This window comes from Chrysochloris asiatica, unplaced genomic scaffold (genome assembly GCF_000296735.1).
Source record: "Chrysochloris asiatica unplaced genomic scaffold, ChrAsi1.0 scaffold00053, whole genome shotgun sequence".
Taxonomy (NCBI): Eukaryota; Metazoa; Chordata; class Mammalia; order Afrosoricida; family Chrysochloridae; genus Chrysochloris; species Chrysochloris asiatica.
Window position 1 is genome coordinate 16,955,026 of NW_006408571.1, and position 22,979 is coordinate 16,978,004.

General features: G+C 42.6%; 1 protein-coding gene across 1 annotated transcript in view; it reads left to right on the forward strand.

The window, feature by feature from the left end:
- The window catches only part of NANS (N-acetylneuraminic acid synthase), a 48,687-nt gene that overhangs the window by 1,575 nt on the left and 24,133 nt on the right, over nucleotides 1-22,979 (forward strand). Inside the window, exons 2-4 of the mRNA XM_006863145.1 lie at nucleotides 9,736-9,743; nucleotides 16,751-16,947; nucleotides 21,758-21,973. Coding sequence (XP_006863207.1) covers nucleotides 16,816-16,947; nucleotides 21,758-21,973 — 348 coding nt within the window. The 5' untranslated portion in view covers nucleotides 9,736-9,743; nucleotides 16,751-16,815. The remainder of the gene's footprint in view (nucleotides 1-9,735; nucleotides 9,744-16,750; nucleotides 16,948-21,757; nucleotides 21,974-22,979) is intronic.

Genomic DNA, 22,979 nt, shown 5'->3' on the forward strand with positions numbered 1-22,979 from the left:
ACAGTTGGAATCCCAGAGACTCTGGCCCTCACACACCTTCCAACCCTAGAACTGAACTCACCCCATGGCTCAACTTTCAGCCCAACAGTAGCTAGGCCTATAAGGTGGACAGTATCACCAGAGAGGTCTGCATCCTTAGAACAATCACCCATATGAGATCAAAAGTGCAGCATTTGCCCAGGGATAAAGGTCAAAAAACAGGAAGGGATAGGGAAGAAGATGAAGGGAAAGCGGGAAGCACAGGAAGTGGGGAGACTGCTGTTGCATTGTGGGGATTGAAACCAATGTCACAAATCAAACTGTGTAGGAACTGTTGTGTGCAAATCAATTTGTTCTGTAAAGTCTTACCCATATCACAATAAAAATATTTTTACAAGTCAAAACTTTGGAAAACCTACGGGGCAGTCTACCCTGTAATGTAGGGTCATTATTAGTTGTACTGAATTGGGCAAATCTGCTACAAGAGACTTCTTTAAAGTATTAAAAAGCAAAGATGCTGCCTTAAGCACAATTGCTTCATATGAATGGGGTCCTGGTGTAGTGCTGTATATAACTGCAAGGCTGGCAATTCAAACCCACCAGCCCATCCTCAGAAACCCTACACAGGGTTCTTGTGAGTCAGAACTGACTTGAAGATACTTAATCACAACATATGCAAAAGCTGGATAGTGAACAAAGAAGACTGAAGAAGAATTGATGCATTTGGATTTGGCAAAAAAATGTAGAATGTGCCATGTACTGTCAGAAGAACAAACAAATCTGCCTTGGAAGAAGCATCCAGAATTCTCCTTAAAGCAAGGATGGCAAGGCTTTGGACATGTTAGGAGGGACCGCTCCCTGGAGAAGGACATCATGCTTGGTAAAGTCGAAGGTAAATGAAGAAGAGGATAGATTGACGCAGTGGCTGCCACAGTGGACTTAGACATAGCATTGATTGTAAGGACGGCACTGGACTGGGCAGCGTTCGGTTGTACAAAGGGTCGCTAGGAGTCAGAACCAACTTGTTAGCATATAACAACACTTTTGGAGCTCTGGTAGCATAGTGGTTATGAATCGGGCTGCTAATCTCAAGGTCAGCAGTTCGAAACTACGAGTTGTTCCGCGGGAGAGAGATGAGGCTTTTTGCTCCTGTAAAGATTCACAGCCTAGGAAACCCTGTGCAGGGTTGCTATGAGTTGGAACGGACTTCACGGCACACCACCACCATCTGTAACAACAACTTTGGTAAGGAGTTCTGGTAGCATAGTGGTTACAAATCGGGCTGCGAACCGGAAGGTCAGCAGTTCGAAACTACCAGCTGCTCCGCGGGAGAAAGATGAGGTGATCTGCTCCCGTAAAGATTTACAGCCTCGGAAACCCTATTCAGGGTCGCTATGGGTCGAAACCGACTCGACGGCACTTAACAACAACAACAACAACAACATATAACCAGTTAAGTCAAATCCATTGCCATAGAGTGTATTCCAACTCAAAATGACCCTACCTAAATGACCATGTAGGTAGACTGCCCTCTAAGGTTTCCAAAGTTGTCCTGGTGTGGCGCTGTAGAATAAGCACTGGACTGCTAAGCACAAGGTCAGCATTTCAAGCCCACCAACTACTCCTTAGAAACCCTACACAGGGTCCCTATGAGTCAGAACCAACTCGACAGCACTTAACAACATTAAAAAAAATTTTTTTTATTGTGAGTCAAGTAAAAGTTTACAGAGCAGATCATTGGTTTTATGTTCCAAAAATTACATACTTTCCTTTATTACAATGATTGCAATGTACCTTCAATTAGCAGTATTTACATCTGTTCACTTTAACTCTTGCATTTCTTCCTGTGTCTCCTGCTGCCTTCATCTTTCCTCTGCTAACCTCCCATTTCGTCTATATTGCCTGCCCCATCACCCATGTTAACTTGTCTACCCTCTAATTCCTCCCAACTTTGCTCCTCCCACCCCCGTAACCATCATAAAAGGTTTCTTTTATCAAGAAAAACTTTTCTTAACTTTTTACAACAGTGCTCTCATACAATAGCTATCCTTTTGTGATTAACTAATGTCACTCAGTCAATATCCTTCAGGTTCATCCTTGTTGTGAGGTGTTTTACAGATTCATCTTTATTCTTCAACATTGCATTTAACCTATTTACATGCAGTGTAATTATCCACAGGTATAAATTGATTCCTGTGATTTTGCTGTGGGGTTGTGTGTGTGTGTGTGTGTGTGTGTGTGTGTGTGTGTGTTGCTGCTGGTTTCTTTGTTCCACATCATTTTCTGTGTTGGGTTCATTTTGTTTGTGGATTTTCCTTTCATTTTCTTTTCTGTTGTGTCAATATTTACTAAATCTTTCTGCCTTTCTTTGGATGTACAGCTCTATTATTTTTCATTGAGGTTACCCTGTAATTTATTAATTTTTTCTGTTTAAAATGTTTGTTTTACCTTAAAATCTACTTGACTTCCTCACCATTTGGAAGTTCTGGATCTACACTATTCCCTCTGTTTGCTTTGTAGTTGACTTCATTGTAAATTGGTATCTCTGATCCCCTGTATTTAGTCTTGTAGGTTTGTTTTACTTTAAAAACTTTCATATCTGGGTTGATTCTGAGTGATGTTGTCATATATATTAATTTCAGGTTGTTATTCTTATTGATTTTTAGTCCAAAAAATACCCTTTAATATTTTTTATAAAGTTGGTCTTGTTATTACAAATTCCTTTAACTTCTGTTGAACTGGAAATGTCCTAAATTTGCCATTGTATTTGAGGGACATCTCTTCTGGGTATATGATTCTTGGTTTCTTTCAGAATTTTGTATATGCCGGTCCATTACCTTCTTGCCTGCATGGTTTCTGCTGAGAAATCAGAGCTTAGTTTTATTGGTTCTCCTTTGCAGGTAACTTTGTTTTTCCTGAACTGCTCTCAGGATTCTTTCCTTGTCTTTGGCTTTGGAAATTTTGGTTATGATGTGTCGTGATTTTCTTTGGGGATCTATCCTGCTTGAGGTTTATTCAGCTTCTTGAATATTTATCTTCTCATCCTTCTTGATATTAGGGAACTTTTCTCCTAACAATTCTTTCACAGTTTCTTCTGTGCTTTTTATGGTCTCTTCCTATTTTGGAATTCTGATCACCCTTAAGTTTCCTCTTCATGGTATACCACATAACTCTTAGGCTTTCTTCTGATTTTTTCATTCTTTTTTCTAATTGCTCTTCTATCTTACTAGTACTGAGAGATTTATCTTCACACTTACTAATTTGGGTTCCTATTGCTTCAAATCTACTCCTTTGCTCTTCCAATGTATTGTCCAGTTCTGAAATCTCAGAATTAATCTTCTGGGTTTCTAATTGCAGGTTTTATAGTATTTAAAAATTTGCATTTATTTTGTCAGTTTGTTTTTGTGGTTATTTCCTGAATTCTAAAGTATTTTTCTGTGTCCTCTTTGTTTTTTTTTTCAATTTCTCTGTCAATCCTCTGAAGGAACCTAAATATTTTTTCAGCTAGTTCCATTATTTTTCTTTCTCAGAAACATTTTCTGGTTCTGCAGCTTGATCAATTATTTGTCTGTTGTTTCCAAGGCACTGTGGTGTTATCATATTTGCATTTAGTTGATGATTACATGCTGATGCATTTTTAGACTCTTACCAACTGTCTTCTGTGGGCGTACTTAGAGAATGGTGGCATGAGCGCTGTTCTCCATTTGCCATTCATGTACCTCAGGTTAGGATGGGGTTGGCTACTCGCCAGTAGAAGACAGAGAGAAAGTCCCTCTCATACGTCCATTATATTGGGAGCAAGCCACACCCCTCAGGAAGCATCCCTTCAATAATTGACTGCCGGTAGCCATTCATCTTAGAACAAACTATGCCTGTATTAGGATTTATCACCATGGGAATAAGGACATCCCAAATGATAAAATTCTGGAAATCCTGGCCTTGTTGAGTTGACCCCGAACCCCAACTATTGCAATGTACACACCTCTTCTGGGCATTTCATATGAGCAGATGCAGTCAATCTTCTTTCCTTTGTGGCTGGCTTCTCTCACTTAGCATATTTCTTTTGAGGTGCACTCAAAAATTGTAGCATGTATTAGCACTTCATTCTTTTCATTGCCAAATAATCTTTTATCGTATGGCTATACTGTTGTTGCTGTTGTTAAGCATCCTTGAGTTGGTTCTGACTCATAGTGACCCTGTATAGGGTTTCATTTTGTTTATTCATTGCACTGTTGATGGACACTTGGGCTGTTGCTTCTGTTGTGAATAATGCTGCTATTATGAATAATATCATTATGAATGCTCTTGTACACGTTTTTGTGTGGGACTAGGTTTTCATTTCTCTTGGGTATGTACCTAGGAGTGGGATTGCTAGGTCATAGGGTAATTCTGTTTAACCTTTGAGAAACTGCCAAACTGATTGCATCACCTATCCAAAATGTATGAGAGTTCCAGTTTCTCCAAATCCTCACCAACACTTGGTCTTTATTTTAGCCAGCCCTGGTGGGGGTGAATGCTACCTCCTTGTGGCTCTCTGATGCCTAGTGATGTTGAGCATCTTTTTATGTGGTTATTGCCCCAAATATCATGTTTTAATGTATGCCTAGATCAATCTAGTCTGCATCTGGCTGGCAGCAGCATGTGATTGAGACTGGGGTGCTGTAGGGCATTCTGGCATTCTGAGGTTGCTTTTGAGAGGGCTGGGAGTTGAGCAGACAACCAGAAAAGCAGTTGGGTCTGGCTGGAGATGAAAATTTGGGAGCCACTGAGTACACACCAGCGTAGTGGTTACGAATCGGGCTGCAAACCACAAGGTCAGCAGTTAGAAACTACCAGCTGTTCCGCGGAAGAAAAATGAGGCATTCTGCTCCCGTAAAGATTTACAGCCTCGGAAACCCTGTACAGGGTCACTATGAGTCAGAACCGACTCCATGGCACATAACCACCAACCATGAGTACACACCAGACTGCAGAGCCGTTTGAACTGTAAGGTCAGCAGTTCAAGCTCACCATTTGCTTCTTGGAAACCCTATACAGGGCTGCTATGGATCGGAACCGACTCGATGGCATTTAATAACAACATGAGTACACACATCTTGAAGTCCTGTGAATGCACAGGATTCCCAAGGAGAGTTATTGGAGAAAAGTGAAAATTGGATAAACTTTGGGGGGCTCTTCCAAGTTAAGGATGGGATGAAGTAGAAAAAAATCAAAATCCACTAAGTGGAGTATGAGGAGAGGCAGGGCTGGCCAGAGTGGGGAACAGGGGCAGTATGAGGCCCGAGAGAACCTTGAGTAGCACAAGTGATGTGCAATTGGCTATTAACCTAAAGGTTGACTGTTCAAAGCTAACCAGTGGTGCTGCAGAAGAATGACCTGACAATCTTCTATAACTTTTATGGACAAGAAAACCCTGTGGAGAAATTGTACTCTGTAACACATGGTGTGGCCAGGAGTCAGAACTGATTTTGGTTTGGAAGAGACCTGAAATCAGGGAGGGTCCCAGGCAGGCCTCAGGCAATGGAAACAGGTTCGGGAGTGGGGCTTACCGGAAAGAGATCCTTCTCTGGTGACAGGGCTGGCTGAGAGCTCTGCAGGTATGAACACAGCCCTTCTTATACAGGCTTCACTACTGCCCTTTGGTGGTCATTGTCTCATTAGCGGACGAGAAAGTTCAGCAGTTCCTCAGCAGGAAGGACTAGAAGTAGGAGTTCCCTCTTGTTCCTGACTCATTCCAAAGGCTTTTGGAATGTCCTCTGGTAGAGTTGTTGTTGTTGTTCAGTACTGCGGAGTCAGTTCTGACTCATAGTGACCGTGCACAGGGTTTCCGAGGCTGTAAATCTTTATGGAAGCAGAAAGCCTCATCTTTCTCCTGAGGAACAGCTGGTAAAGGGGTGGTTACGAATTGAGTTGCTAACCTCAAGGTCAGCAGTTTGAAACTACCAGCTGTCCCGTGGGAGAAAGATGAGACTTTCTGTTCATGTAAAGACTTAAGAACCCAATCCACGGCACACTACCACCACCACCACACTTTTTAACATTCCGTGGAAATCTAGCACATGTGGAAGGAATTTGGGGTGAGAGTCTCAGCACTGACTCTTCAGATACTACTTGACCACCCATCTAATGAAGGGCCCTTATTAGTCTCTCATATCACACTCAATTGCTTCCTTTATTAAGCTAATTATTAGCATTTATAATAATATATTTTATGTGTGAATATAGTTTACTTTTTTATTGAAAAGTACATTTATTGCAAACCACAGTTCACAGGAGAAGGATCATGATTATTTATTTATTCCCCATTCTATGCCCAGTGCCTGGTGTGGAAGTTGTTGTTGAGTGTACAAATGAGGTAGAATTTGGAAAATAGAAGTAAAGTGTGTGTCACAAGTTGACTCCCACCTCCCTCATCTCCCTGTGGTGTGCCAGTGGGTTGATTCTCTCAGGGACTGTACAAAAGCTGTGGTAGTGGAAAAGACCCCAAACTTAAATTTATCAAGAGTGTGGCACTGTAGGTAAGCACTGGACCACAAGATTAGTTTGAACCACAAGGTTAGTAGTTCAAACTCACCAGCTGCTCCTTGGAAACCCTATACAGACTCAGCGACATTTAACAACAACCACATTTATTAAATCAAGACAAAAACAATCATTCTAATGAGAGATCTGCCAATTGGTACCAGGCACAAGAGGCCAATTGGTTATGTGCCGTGGAGTCCGTTCTGACTCATAGCAACCCTGTACTGGGTTTGCGAGGCTGTAACTCTTTACGGGAGCAGAAAGCATCATCTTTCTCTCATGGAACAGCTGGTAGTTTTGAACTGCTGACCTTAAGGTTCGCAGCCCGGTTCGTAACCACTACGCTCTGAATCGCAGTTACAGAGCAGTTAATCTACTGGTACAAAAGAAACTGGAGTTGAGAGAAATTCTGATTGGTTATTTATGAATTTATCAGTGTTGAAGGCAGGATAACAGAAGCAGAGAAGGGACCAGGATTAGGATGCAAATATAATTACAGGTTTCAAGAGGTTATAGGATTGGGTTTTAATTATAGGGGTTTTAATTACCTGACTATGTGGTTGCTGGGGTCAACTCATGATCATGCAATCTTGTGTCATAGTCACACAGTCCTTTAACTTAAGCCAGAAAACACGTGTCAAGGAGCATTTCCTCCTTAGTTAATTAAAGTCAGTGGAGAACACTATTGCCCATTTTTCCATCACATAACCAGCTGAAAGGGGAATTGGACCTTATCCTAGCTTTTTCTTACTGTGGCCAACCACCTAAAAACCTTTTGGAGGTCTTCAATATCCATGTTGTTGTTAGGTGCCATCGAGTTGGTACCAACTCATAGCTACGCTATGCGTACAACAGAAAGAAACACTGCCCGGTATTGGGCCAACCTCAATTGTTGCTACATCTAGCCTATCACTTCCATCACTTTGCCAATCCATCTCATTGGGGGCCTTCCTCTTTTTCTCTGACTCTCCACTTTACCAAACATGATATCCTTCTCCAGGGACTGGTCCCGCCTGATAATATGTCCTAAGTATGAGAGATGAAGTCTGGCCATGCTGGCTTCCAGGGAGCACTGTGGCTGTACTTCTTCCAACACAGATCTGTGTGTTCATTTGGTAGTCTATGGTACTTTCAATATTTTCCTCCAACACCATAACTCAAATGCATCAATTCTTCTATGGTCTTCCTTACTCACTGTCCAACTTCAAATACATATGAGGTTATTGAATATACCATAGCATGGGTCAGGCACACCTTAGCCCTCAAAGTGACATCTTTGTTCTTGGACACTTCTTGTGCAACAGATTTGCCTAATGCAATATACCATTTGATTTCTTGACTGTTATTTCCATGATTGTTGATTGGTGATTCAAGCAAAATGAAGTCTTCGACAACTTCAATCTTTTCTTCATTTATACAGATGTTGTTTATTGGTCCAGTAGTCAGGATTTTTGTTTTCTTTTCATTGAGGTGCAAGCCATATCAAAGGCCGTGGTCTCTGATCTTTATCAGCAAGTATTTTAAGTCCTATTTGCTTTCAGCAAGCAAGGTTGTATCATCTGCATATTGCAGGTTATTAATGAGTCTTCCTCCAATTCTGAGGCCACATTTTTCTTCATACAATCTGGTTTCTCAGATTATTTGTTCAGCATACAGATGGACTAATATTATCTGCTCAGCATACAGATATGATAATATCCATATTAAAACTGTAAACACTACAGGGACAAGGACCAAGGGCTGGGAAGCAGAAGTTGGTGTGGCTGAGGGTGTTACCAATCAGTGTGCCTATAAATGGAACCACTGAGAAATGGGAGACTCAGACTCTTTGGCCACTTGACACCAGGGCAGGTCCTTAACTGTGATTGGGCATAGATGGCTCAATACTTTACTTCTGCCTTGGAGGAACTTGCCAGAATGCTGACTTCAGGGGCGAGTCTTAGACTAGTCAGTCCCAAGAGACTGATTATGAGGCAGAAACCCATGCAGTCAGTTATGCATGACTCTCCCCTGACATCTTTTCTTGGCCACATCGGTGCACTCAGAAAACATTTATTGGTATCCAGTAGTTTTTTTTTGTGTGTGTGATTATTATTATTTTTTTTTTAATTTAAGGTTTTTATTGTGGATTGAGTAAAAGTTTACAGGGCACATCATCAGTTTCACATTCAACAATCCATATAACTTGTTTCATTACATTGATTATAATCCCCTCCATATACCATCAGTTAAAAGTATTTCTCTTTATCCATTTTAGCTTTTTTTAAAAAAACACACAAACAAAAAACCCACTCAGGCATATATAATAAATTACATCTCCAAAGGGCACATTCTGCAAGTCTGCTCCTGGCCACCAGTTCTTAGTCCTTCTTAGTTGATGAATCTAGAGTCCTCCATGCCCCCATCTCTGCCTCCATCTCTGGTGCTGCTGCTTCTCTGGATAAGGTCCCACATTCTATTTGTGTGTTCCTCTCTTGATGGTCCTAGAGTCCTCTGTTTCTGGACTGTAAGATTAATCACTCCCCTTTTTTTTGTTACAAAACTTCTACCTTTACAATTGTGACAGTTGCGATTAGTCATGATAACAGTTATTCACTACTGAATCTTACGAATCTTATTCCCATCTCCTTTCACCAGACCCATCTAGACAAGATGATAACTATTCAGTGGGGATATCCAGTAATTTTTAAGAAGTCCTCTACTTGTTCCTGGTATGGCACTGCAGGATAATACGCTGGAACGCAAGGTCTGTTTGAACTATAAGATTGGTGATTCAAACCCACCAGCCACTCCTAGGAAACCCTATGCAGGGTCACTATGGGTTGGAACCCACTGGATGGTACTTAACAACTACTACTTGGTAAGAAACAGCCCAGACCCTGTTCACAAGGAGCTCTTGGTCCTATAGGAATAAGTCTGGTCTGTCTTGTTCACCATTGTATCCCTTGGGCTTTGCCCTGGGCTCAACATAGAATAAGTGCTCCAGGTGGTTCCTGACCTAAAGGAGCTCACAGCGGAGAGGGGGGTGACAGATAAATGTGAAAGGTGACAAGTGAAGGAAGAAGAAGGTACTATGGGAGCCCTGAGAAGGTTGTTGGGGACATTAGAAAAGGTTCTGCGAGGAAGTGACTTCTCTCCTGAAGGACCTACAGAAGGAGGTCAGGTTAGGCTCTGTATGGGGTCGGGGCTGGAGAAGTTGGAGGTATGCAGAAAGAGGGAACTGTCTGTGCCAAGAGCCGGAGGTAAGAGAATCTGATGCTTTAGGGAAGGGGTGGGGAACGTCCAGCCTGGCCGTATAAGGCCTGCAGAATCATTTGATCTGCTCCTGCCAAGGCAACTACAGTTCCAGCCAGGACATTGTTGTTGTTGTTAAGTCCTTTCGAGTTGTTTCCAACTCATAGCGACCTAGCATAAGGTTTCCAAGGAGCGTTTGGTGAGTTTAAACTGTTGACCTTGCAGTTCAACCGACCGTACAATCGAGTGCTTATCTTATAGCACCACCTAGCAAGCAGGCTAATTTTTAAGATGATAATTTTGTATGGCCTGCAAATGATGTTATAAATATTCAAATGGCCCTTGGCAGAAAAAAGGTTCACCTCCCCTGCTTTGTTGTTGTTGTGTGCCGTCAAGTTGGTTCTGAGTCATAGTGTGACTCTATATAGGGTTTCCAAGGAGTGGCTGCTGAGTTTGCATTACTGACCTCGCAGTTCAAATCGACCTTGAGGCCAAGTGTTCATCATAGGTCAGTATGGCTGGAACACAGAGAGGTGAAAAATTAGGCAGGAGTCATAGGTTAGATGAAGACTTGCAGGAGCCAAATTTAGGAGGGACTAAGGACCTGGTGTGGCACTGACAGATAAGCACTGGAGTGCTAACTACAAGGTCAGTGGTTCAAACCCACCAGCTTCTCCTCAGAAACCCTATACAAGGTCTCTATAAGTTGGAACTGACTCAATGGCTCTTAATAACACAACAACAAGGACAACTGGAGCCCTGATGGCATAGTGGGTTATGCATTGGGCTGTTAACCTCAGGGTCGGCGGTTTGAATCTACTAGTTGCTCTGCAGTAGAAAGATGAAGGTTTCTGCTCCTACAAAGATGTACAGCCTCGGAAATGCTATGCAGTTGGGACCAACTCAGTTATACACAACAAGGACAGTTGGAATGGCACCAGGCCTGAAATTCCATGGTCTTTGGTCTGAGAACCTGACTTCTACCTCCATTTCTATGGCCCAGCCCTCTGAGTAACTTAGTTTCTCTAAAACTACATTTTTCCTTGTTCTTTCCTGCTAATAATAAAATAACTCCTCATTAGTTTTAATTTGTTTTTAAAGACCTTTCTCACATGCCCCTATCCACTTCACAGGTTGAGCATTAATTCATTCATTATCCAAGCAGAAAAAAACAACAGAAAGTACTAGAACCTCACTAAAAGCAAGAACAGAAATGGAATAAAAAGGACACTTTTTCTTCCTTAGAGTAATATAGAAGTCCTTGGGTGATACAGAGTTAACACACTCAGCTGTTAATAAAAAGCTGAGAGCCTTGAGTCCAACCACAGGCACCTCAGAAGAAAAGCCTGGCAATTAATGTCTGAAAATCAGCTGCTGAAACCCCTATGGAGCACAGGTCTACTCTGATTCTGCTCTGACCCAAATGAGGTTGCTGTGAGTTGGAATTGACTTGATAACAACTCATTTGTTGTTGATGATAAGATAAAGTACTACTGTAATTTTCTGAGAGTTTTTAATCACAAACAAAATGATTGTATTTATAATTTCATCTTTTTTCCTTCTAAACTTAATTTCTCTTTCTTTAGCCAAGAGTAATGGAGTTGCTGATATGTTGGATTTAATTTTCTCTGTAATCAGGGTCTATGGCTCAGCCTCAACTGGAATGTGCATGCTTTCTGGTCTAGCGCATCCTCACTCCACAGATGAATCAACCCTGCTTCAACCTCCCTCCTTCCTTTGGTTACTTCCTCCTGGCCTCCAAACATGCACTTCTTCAAAATCCCTCCATTCTGGGACCTTCTTTAGTCCAGGGTCCATTTCACCTCCCCTTTGCCACGCCACTGCTGTCTCCAGTGAATCTCCAAGTGCACTGATCTCATTCCTCAAGTTCCTGGACTGTTCTGGGCTTTTGATCCGCTGGATTTCCCCTCTTCATAACACAGGCTCGGTCTCTGTCATCTGCTTCTGGTCTCTCTTCTCCATTCCTTCCTAGGCAGCTACACAAGGCTTATTCTCCCTCATTGCTCACTGCTCTGCATACAGGCCTATCTTGGAGACGTTGCAGGTTTCATTCTAGCTACTGCAAAGAAATAAATACTGCTGTAAATCAAATCAAGTTAATTTTTTTGCATATAAAAGTTATGTTTACACTATTCCCTTTGTAGTGTAAAAATTGAAGTCAGTTTTAAGGTAAAACAGAAAGTGTATTAAGGATTTAAAGAATTACTCTTACTGGGAACTTCATGCTCCATCAAAACTATGGAGTCTGAGGCACAAGAATGATATAGATGTTCATATAAGATTTAGACAAGGTACAGGGCTTACACTATTTGAAATTAAGGCAAGAATTCTCACAGTGGGGCTGTTCGTGATAGGACTTAAAGTACAAGGGGGCCTCAAAAAATTTGTGGAAAAATCCATTACCTTTTAAATCCACTTTTCCATGATCTTTTGAAGCCCCCTCATATATATGTGCTGACAGCTGGGCTTGCAGACTAGTGATGGGACAATGTCAGGACAAGACTTGTTGGTTACAATCTTAAAGCATAGAGTTCCTGAGAATGTGTTGTTGATATTGTCAAGTGCCACTGAGTTGGTTCCGACTCAATGACTCTGTATAGGATTTTCAAGGTATGACTGGAGGGTTTGAACTGCCAACCTTGAAGTTAGCAACCTAGTGTTTATCTTGCAGAGCCATACCAGGACTTCTGAGGACATAGTCCAGACATTTCTCAAGAATACTACATATAAATCAAACTGTAATGTTTTAACATGTTAAGTAAGATCAGTTGAAAGTAACAATATATTTTCTGAGGATATCTTGCACAAGGGAGTCTCAGGTAATCATTTGCACCGCGGTCCCTCTGGGGATACGATACGGTCCCCAGCATCTAGGCGACCAGAGAGGACGGATTTCTTAGTTAGCAGAAGCAGGAGTGGTGTCACTCAAAAGTTTACTTATGACAACTGCTTTATTTGAAATGTTCACCATTTCTCAACTTTGTATAAAATCTAACCAAGTGGTTTTTTGGTTTTGTTTGTTTTTGAACATTTTCTTGTGTCTTACGTGAACTATTACAGAGCAAATTAGTTTCCCATTCATGAATTTTTACACACATTATTCTGTAACATTGGCTGTTGTCCCCACACCGCATCAATACATTTCTTATTTCCAGCCCTCTTTCCCCATTTCTATCCCTCTAGTTTCCCTGCCCCTTCTAGTCTTCTCACCTTTGCTATAGACAAATGTTACCCGTTTGGTCCCTTACAGTTGATTGTTGTAAGGAGCACATTCTTCCAGGGTGTTTGTTTATTATATTGGTCAGTCTGCTGTTTGGCTAAGAAGCTCTGGTAGGATAGTGGTTACGAGTTGAGCTGCTAAGATCAAGGTCATCATTCGAAACTACCAGATGTTCTGAGGGAGATAGATGAGGCTTTCTGCTCCCATAAAGATTTATAGTGTTGGAAACCCTATGCAGGGTTGCCATGAGTCAGAACCAGCTCCACGGCACACAACTACCAACCACCACCATTTGGCTGCAAGGTAAACTCTAAGAATAGCTTCAGTTCCAGCAGAAAAAGGGTGTCTTAGGATGATAGTCTTGGGGATTCTTCCAGTCTCTTTTAGTCCAGTAAGTCTGATCTTTGTTATGAAATTGAGTTTTCTTCAACATCTTTCTACCACATTCTGGCTAGGACCTTCTGTCATATCCCTTCTAGCCAGGCACCATCTTGTTCTGGTCTCAGACGGAAGAAGACTATGATTCATGTGGTCCATTAGTGCTGTGGACTGATGGCTTCCTTGATTGAATCTTTGTTTTCCTTCACTCTCCATTGTTCCAGATGGGAAGAGACAAATCTTAGATGACTGCTTAAAAGATTTAAGACCCCAGACCTACTCACCAACTAGGATGTAAACATTATTGTTAGGGACTAAGTTATACCAACTGACCCAGATGTCCTCTGAGACTGTAGTCCTTAGACTTCAGGAGGCTGAATGCCTCCTGGTGTGGTGCTACAGGATAATACAGAGTTGCTAATTAATCAGAACTTGACAACACTTAATAACAAGTTTCCCTAACTCTGCCCCCATGTGCTCTATCATATGAATGAATATCTATGTTTTGTTGTTGTCGTTAAGTATCATCAAGTCAGTTTAGAGTCATAAATATCCCATAGAGGGTTTCTGAGGAGTGGCTGGTGGGTTTGAACCGCCGACCTTGTGGTTAGCTGTCAACTACTTATCCAACAATGCCACACCAAGACACAGACAAATACAAGAAGCCCTGCTAGCATAATGGATTATGAGCTGGGCTGCTAACTACAATGTTGAAGCTTTCTGCTCCCATCAAGATTTACAACCTAGAAAACCCATTACAGAATCGCTATGAGTTGGAACCACCATCAACCACCACATACAAAAATTAGGGGGCTTCAAAAAGTTCCATGACTTGTTTTGGGAGAAGCAGTATTTTGTTTTGTTCCTGGTCTTTGAAGCTTTTTATTTATTTGTTTATTGAGTGGGGGTTGTTGTTGTTATTAAGGGCCGTTGAGTCAATTCTGACCCATAGCGACCCTGTATAGGGTTTCCAAGGAGCAGCTGGTGAGCTTCAACCACTGACCTTGCAGTTCAAACAACTTTGCAGTCTGATGCATTAGCCCACAGCATCACACCAGGACTCCATCTTATAAGACTGTTGTTGTTAGATGCCATCAAGTTGGTACCAACTCATAGTGACCCTATGCACAGCAGAATGAAATACTGCCCAATCCTGGGCCAACCTCACAATTGTTGCCACGCTTGAGCCCACTGATGCTGCCGCTTGGCCAATCCATCTTGCTGGGGATCTTCCTCTTTTTCTCTGACCCTCCACCTTACCAAACATGATATCCTTGTCCAGCGACTGGTCGCTCCTGACAATATGTCCAAAGTATGAGAGATGAAGTTTGGCCATCCTGGCCTCCAAGGGGCACTCTGGCTGCACTTCCAAAATGGATATATTGGTTCTTTTGGCAGCCCATGGCACTTTCAATATTCCCCTCCACCATCGTAACTCAAAAGCATCAATTCTTCTATGGTCTTCCTTAATTCACTGTCCAGCTTTTCCATGCATATGAGGTTACTGAAAATACCATGGGTTGGGTCAGAGGTACCTTAGTCCTCAAGCTGACATCTTTGCTCTTCAACACTTTAAAAAGGTCTTGTGCAGCAGATTTGCCCAATGCAATACATCGTTTGATTTCTTGACTGCTGCTTCCATGAGTGTTGATAGTTGATCCAAGAAGAATGAAGTCCTTGACAACTTCAATTTTTCTCCATTGATAAGAATGTTGTTTATTGGTCCAGAGGTGAGGATTTTCATTTTGTTTACATTGAGATGATTCTATTTCTTTGTTCTTTCAATGTATTTTCTGTCTTTGAAGTCTTCGTCTTAATCTTCTTTCTCTTTTCATATGGTTTCCAACTTTTTATTTGTCACTTTGTTCTTGTAGTGTTATCCTGAATTCTTCTAAAATTTTGTCTATGTTCTCCTTGATTTAATTTGTAGTATTCTCCATCTTTCTCTCAATCTGTGAATTCTTTAAATATCTCTTTTTACTCTTTAGTATTCTTCTGATGAGCATTAAGTATTTAATTTTTATTAGCTGTTTTAGAGGAGCAAACAACCCCCAATTCAAACATATTTTATGGGGACCCCTTTTATAGAGTCCTGGTGTGGTGCTGTGGGTTAATGCACTAGACTGCAAAATTGGTTTGAACTGCATGGTTAGTGGTTCAAGCTCACTGGAAACCCTATACAGGGTCACTATGGGTTGGAACCGACTCGACGGCACTTAAAAACAAACAAAAAAAATCACTTATATGAGTCGGAACCGACTCCACCGCACATAAGCACCACCACCACAGAATAGGAGTCCTGGTGTGGCACTATGGGCTAATGCGCTGGACTGTAAGGTCGGTTTGAACCATATGGCCGGAGGGTCAAGCTTACCAGTGGCTCCTTGGAAACTCTATACAGGGTCGTTATGAGTCGGAACCGAGTCCACGGCACATAACAACAACAACAATGGTCGCTATGAGCTGGAACCAACATGATGGTACTTAACAACAGAATTGGTATATGTTTTGTTGTATATAGTTGTATTTTCACCACAGCGAGAAGAAGAAATAGACAAAAATGACATCTTAAAATTTTGTTTGCTATAAATTAGGCACTGTCGCTTAATCCCGACTCAGCGACACTTAACAACAGGCACTCAAGGAACCTGATGAGGTTGTTGTTAGGTGCCATCGAGTCGGTACCCACCCACAGCGACCTTATGTACAGCAGAACGAAACACTGCCCGATCCTGGGCCAACCTCACTACTGTTGCCACGCTTGAGTCCATCGATGCTGCCACTTGGCCAATCCATCTCATTGGGGGTCTTCCTCTTTTTCTATGACCCTCCACCTTACCAGACATGATATCCTTCTCCAGTGAATGGTTCCTCCTAACAATATGTCCGAAGTATGAGAGACGAAGTTTGGTCATCTTGGCCTTCAAGGAGCATGGACTATATTTTCTAGTTTCAGAGAAAAAAGAAAATAACGCTCAGAAAGATTAAGTAATATATTCATAATCAAAAGAAGTGGTCCGTGGCAGAAATGTGACTTAAACCAGCTCTGTAAATTTAACCCAAGACTCCTGTTTCTTTCCATTACACGCCCTTGTGAGCTGGAGCTATACTGAAGTCTGCGAAGGTAGCGTCTGCCTTTTTGAGAGAACTTTTGCTCATAGGTTTCCATAGGGACCTTAAACAGAGTTAGAGCTACGTTTCCGTCTGGAGCCGCACGTTCTGCTCAGCAGAAGGGATCTGCGCCGGACCGCCAATCCCGAGGAAGGCCCTGCCCTCTCCCCTAATTGGCTGCCGGGAAGGAGAAAGGGCCCGGCAACTGGTTACTGGGCGGCCGCGGGCTGACGTGGCAGGGTCGGCGTGTGGGCCCAGCTAAGCTGCCAACCAAACGGATCCGAGGCGGCAGTAGTAGGACCAGACAGAAGCTGTCTGAGGGGCTCCGGAACGGAACGCTGGGTGCCACGATGCCGCTGGAGCTGGAGCTATGTCCGGGGCGCTGGGTGGGTGGGCAGCACCCATGCTTCATCATTGCCGAGATCGGCCAGAACCACCAGGGCGACCTGGACGTAGCCAAACGTATGATCCGCATCGCGAAGGTGAGGGGCGCGCTGGAGGCTAGGGGTGCGGGCGAGGCCTGGGGGCGGGGTCGGCAGGAGCTCGACCGCCTTCCTCCTCCCTCGTTCACGGCTCGTATTCCGCCAGTTCTCCAACTCACCATTTTCATTTTCTCAAAATTTCCAACGTCTCGGCACTACAGCAGTTGCCTTCTAACCGGAGGACTTCTGTCGCCCCCATTCTGGTGCCAGAGTGATCTTTCGGAAACAAATTTTATCAAGACCCGCCCCTGCCTGACACTATCTGGGCTCTTCACTGCCCGCGGGTAAAATCGAAACCCTTAAACAGAGCCTCCCAGACCTTACGGGGTCCTGGTGTGGCGCTGTGGGTTCATGTACTGGATTGCAAGGTTGGCGGTTCAAGCTCACCAGCCGCTCCTCGGAAACCCTATACAGAGTCGCTATGAGTCGGAACCAACTCGACAGTGCATAACAAGACCTTACTAATCGGGCCTACCCTGCTTACCTTAAGATTTCATCGCTTGGAATCCTACAAAGATATCCAATTACTTTTCAGTTCCTGGAAGTTGAAGTCTCTGTCTCCTGCCCTCTGCAGTGTTTGGAATAAGTGTGACTGTGGGCTAGTTACTTAATCTGTCTGAAGGTTTCAAACGTTTCTTCGTTTGAAACCTGGGATTGATAATAATTAGTACTTTACAGAATTGCGAAGAAGATCAAATGAAATAACTAATGTAAAGCTTTTTGCACAGTACTTGGCACATACTCTATTGCCATCTAATCAATTCCGACTCAAGGCGACCCCATTTGTTTCATAGGGTTTTCTTGGCTGTAATATTTATAGAAGCAGATCGCCAGGCCTTTCTTCCTTGTGCTGCTGGCTGGGTTTGAACTGCCAATCTTTAGGTTAGTAGTCAAGCACAAACTGTTTGCACCACTCAGGAACCTATTTGGCACATCTTCTCACTGCCTCGAGTGGAATTCCAAGTTTAGGATATAGTACAACTGCTCCACATGGCTCCTTAGACTGTGAATCTCTACAGAGCAGACTGCTACATCTTTCTCCTGTGGAGTGACTTGGGTTTTAATCACTGACACTGATTTTAGCAGCCCAGTGCTTAGCCCAAGACACTACCAGGCCTCCTTGCCTGGCTCATTAAAAGAAAGAATTCACTGCTAAAGGATTGATACTGATTCATAGCGACCCTGTATGAGGTACCCGAGGTTGTAAACTTATGAGAGCAGACTCATCTTTCTCCTTCAGAGCAGCTGAGTTTAAACTGCCGTGATTAGCAATCTAGTGCTTAACTTATAGTGCCACCAGGGCTGGGTGCCCATGTGTGTGTCTGTGTCCATGCTGTGTGCATTGTGAGTGTTGTGTATCTCTGACACTCAATAATATTAGTCCATAAATGTTAGCTATTAGTGATATGAAGTTTATGGTATGGTGCTATAGAATAAGCATTGGACTGCTAACCACAAGGCTGGCAGTTCAGTCACTTTTGGAAACCCTATACTGGTTGTGATGAGTTGGAACCAACTCAACACACAACAACAGCAATAATTTTTTTAAGGCGTGACCTCTTTTGAGTACTGAAATTGTAAAAACCTGAAGACATTGAAGTCCCGGAGGGGAAGTTAGAGTTGTCTCTTTCTGTCTCTCTTTTAATTTAGGGCCCTCATTGGGCAGTGGGGAAAAAATGACGAGGTTGAGACTAGTTATAGTGAGGTAAGAACAGTGGAGTCAAGGTATTTACTAACCGCAGTCTTGGGCAAATGGCTTTTATTGAAGGCCTCTGTTTTCATTGCTTTATATTAGTATGAGTTTTAGATAAAATTTTCTTGTTTTTAATTTTGAGCAACATCAATCTATCAATCTGTCTATCTGGTAGCATAGTGGGTTACGAGCTAGGCTGTTAACTACAAGGTCAGCAGTTCGAACCTACCAGCAGTTCCCTGGGAGAAAGATGAGGCTTTCTGCTCCTATAAAAATTTATAGCCTCGGAAACCCTATACAGGGTCGCTGTGAGTTAGAACGAACTTGGTGGCACACTACCACCAAGTCACTAAGTGAGTCAGTTCTGATGGTTTCTGAGGCTGTAAATCTTTACAGGAGCAGAAAGCCTCATTGTTCTTCCATGGAACAACTGGTAGTTTTGAATTGCTGACCTTGAGGTTAGCAGCCCGACTCATAACCACTTCCCTACCAGAGCTCCTTTATAGGGTTGCTGTGAGTTGAAAATGATTCGATGTCACTTAACAACAACATATTTGTCTTTAACAGACAGAAATTTATTCTCTCACAGTTTAGGACACAGAAGTCCTAATCCAGAGCATTGGCCCTAGGGGAAAAGTTTTTCTGGAGAAAGGTCCTTGTCTCCTTTCAACACCTCTAAGGCCTGGCGTTCCTTGGGGATCTCCATGTGTCTTAGCATCAGTCTTACCTTGAATCAGTGTAAGGGTCCCAGGTCCAAAGGAGACACTCCACTACTGGTTTTAATTTCTTCGTCGTAGTAGGTCCCCTCAATCTCTTTCCACTTCTCTCTCCTTTTATCTCCTGTAAGACAAATGCTTTTCATCCTTAATCTTGTTACTGGTTTATCACATCAGCCCACATCATGTTTTTAACATGACTGCTGAACCACTGAGACCCATGACCCAGGTAAGCTGACACATTTTTTGGGGGAACACCATTTGTTCCATTACATTCCATTCTTTGGATCCCCAAAATTCATGTCTTTAATCAGATTCAAAACACTTTCACCCAATTGTATCATTCCCAAAGTATTCCAAGCCCAAATTCCAACCTGGGGCAAAATTCCTCTTTAGCTGTAAATCTAGAAATACAAGTTATCTGCTTCCGGAGTACAGTGGTGGAACTGCAGCTAGGTAGGTATGTCCATTATAAATAGGAGCAGTTGGAGGTGGGGGAGGGGGGAGGAATAACAAACAGGCAGCAAACAAGTGAAAATCCCAGCAGGACCATTTACATTAGCTCTCAGAGCTTGAGAATAATCCTTGAGCTCTTACTATGATCAGTTTCTACCATTTCACTGTTATCTTTTTGTCCAGATGGAGACAAGCTTTCAACATCTTGTGGGTAAATCTACCCCATGTGTGTCAGAGTAGAACTGTGTGCTCCTTAAGGTTTTCAGCGACTGAGGTTTTTGGAAGTAGGCTGCTAAGCCTTTCTTCTGAGACTGGAGGTGAGAAGTTCATGGAGCCAGAAGTACCCTTCTGGGAGGCCTCCTCATATATTTGTTGGAGTCTGGGCTTAGCAGGAGTCCTGGTTGCAGGCCTGGGCCAGGAGGATCTGCCGTTTCTGCCAGTGACTGATAAAATGTGATTTTGGTCAGGTCGCTCTGGGCTTTGACACCTTCATCTAGACAATGAAAACTCTCTTGTCCAGGGTTCCTTTCAGTTCTGTGATCTGCTTTCCAGCATCGAGTCTTGAAAGTGCCATCCGGTGCCTCTTCCAGGAGTGAGGGCAACACCATTCTTCTCAGGATTGCTATGTCTGGAGTCCAGAGGGTTTCAACAACAGAAATACCTTGGTGTCTACAGAAATGGCAGTGACTGAGGCTTGAGGGAGTTTCACTTACTCTTTCTGTTAGTAGTTCTCTGAAACCTTTTTGGGAGATTGGAGGCTGGCTGGCAACAGATAAACACAAAACCAGAGCTCTTTTAGTCAGATATTACATTCACTAGACACCAGCTGCCATCGAGTTGACCCCAACTCATGGCGCCCCCATGTGTGCCAGAGTAGAACTAGGTGTTCCATAGGGTTTTCAGTGAGTGAAAAGGTTACCAGGCCTTTCTTCCAAGGTCTTCTGCGGAGACTTGAACCTCGAGCCATTTAGCTAACAGCGAATGTATTAACGATCTGTACCACCCAGGGACTCCAGTGATCATCTAGGATGGGGCATTTCTAAGTTATGTTTGTTTGCTTTTTGTCCCAGAACCAATATATATATATATATAAATGCCATGCAGAAAAACAAAACAAGCCCACAAGTGTAAAATAGCTATAAGCAGAGTTGCTATTGTTGAAATCAAAATAAGAGGCACAGGGCTGTCTGTCTTTCTCACCTGACTCTGATGCACAGAAGTTTAAAATCTTTAATATGTCCCACTCATCTATTTTGTCTACTTTTGTTTGTATGGTTTTCAAAATGTTTTGTAGTCTGTGTATTCCCTGAATTAGTGCCCTCACATTTGTCCCGAGTTTTTCATTGATGACCTTCATAATTCTAGGATTCACATTTAGGTCCTTAATCCATTTTAAGTTGGTTTTTGTATAAGGTGTGAGGTAAAGGTCTTGTTTCAATCTTTTACATATTGTTTACATAATGTTTACATATTGTTTCTCACCTGACTCTGAAGGGGTTACTCAGGACAGTTTACAAGTGAGCCCAAACTGCTGTTGGTATAAATGAATTAACTGAGTTCAGAGACAGGAAGTGACTTACTCAAGATGACCCGGAGAGTTAGAGTCAGATTTAAAACCAAAATATGACTTTATTTCTTTAATTTTGGCCCAGTGTTCATTTTACTGAGTTATAGAACTTACACATTTTCTTACTGCTTTCATTTGTTATTTTTCAGTATTATAATACAAAACAAAGCAAAAAATGCCCCCCCCCCCTTTTTTTTTTTGGCATCTTAGGGAAAAAATAGATAGGAGTCCTCATCCCCAGTCTTGAATTTCTTTCCAGACTTTTCTTGTTTCTTCTATTCAGGGGCCTTCAAAATAATGTCATTGTAGCCATTGCCCCAGCATTTGTTTGCTCTGAGAATCCGGGTCATTGAAAGGAGTCGTAATGTGTGTTTTTAGGAGTGTGGAGCTGATTGTGCCAAGTTCCAGAAGAGTGAGCTGGAATACAAGTTTAACCGTCGAGCCTTGGAGAGGCCGTATACTTCGAAGCATTCCTGGGGAAAGACGTACGGGGAGCACAAACGTCACCTGGAATTCAGTCATGCCCAGTACAAGGAGCTGCAGAAATACGCTGAAGAGATTGGGATCTTCTTCACTGCCTCTGGCATGGATGAGGTGAGCCCTCTGATGCTCTGTTGTTTTTCACTTTAGGAGACAGCAGGTAGCTGCCCTTAGTCACCTTTCTGGGTCAAACTAAATGCAAGGCCAAGGGGAGCTGAGCGACAGCTTGCGAGAATGGGACCCTAGTTTAAAAGTCAAGTTATTTTGGCCTTTGGCGGGCAGCCACACTGGAGTCTCCCAGGATCCCTCAAGCTTGTGGAAAGCCCTAACTGGGCTGGCTTTGTCCCAGTAGAAAGCAATCTGGACTAGGAGCCAGAAGCTAGAGTTCTGACAGTGTGCCCCTGGCTAAGTGACTTTAACTGATCTGGGTGGGGTGGCAGTGGCATTACCCAGAAAGGAGAGGTACACAGGATAGGATGGTCAGGGTGGAGTTTTTGCGTGACGTCTTGTTTGAATAGGCTTGGCTCTGTTAACATCCTGGAAGAGTCCAGCTGGTGCCTGGTCTTGGTTCCCATCTACTTTGCAACCTGCCTCCTTCACCATCCTTTCATGTGTTCTTTTTTAAAAGTGTGAAAACTTTTAAATTGTAAAAATAAAGTAACGTTATTTTTAGTGAACTGTTTAAGTTTAAAAAATAGGAAAACAACAAGAAAAACACAGGTCCATAATCCCCAGTAGCAGTTCTTTAAAGTATTTCCCCCTAAAGTCTCTTTATGTGCATATTTTATTGCCTACTCATAATATTTGTGTTAGTTCTCTATTGTGCTTTTTTCAGTTAACATTATACCATAAGCTTTTACCCCCATAAGCTTTAAGCTTTTGTGCTTAAAGTTAGAGTGGTGTCGTATTTCTTTTGAAGCATGTATTATGACTTGCCCAACTCTTCCACTACTTTTGACCATAGAGGTTACATTCAGATTTTTATGCTTATAATTAATGCTGAGGAGCTCTGGTAGCATAGTGGTTATGAGTCGGGCTGCTAATCTCAAAGTCAGCAGTTCGAAACTGCCAGTTGTTCCATGGGAGAAAGATGAGGCTTTCTGCTCGCATAAAGACTTAC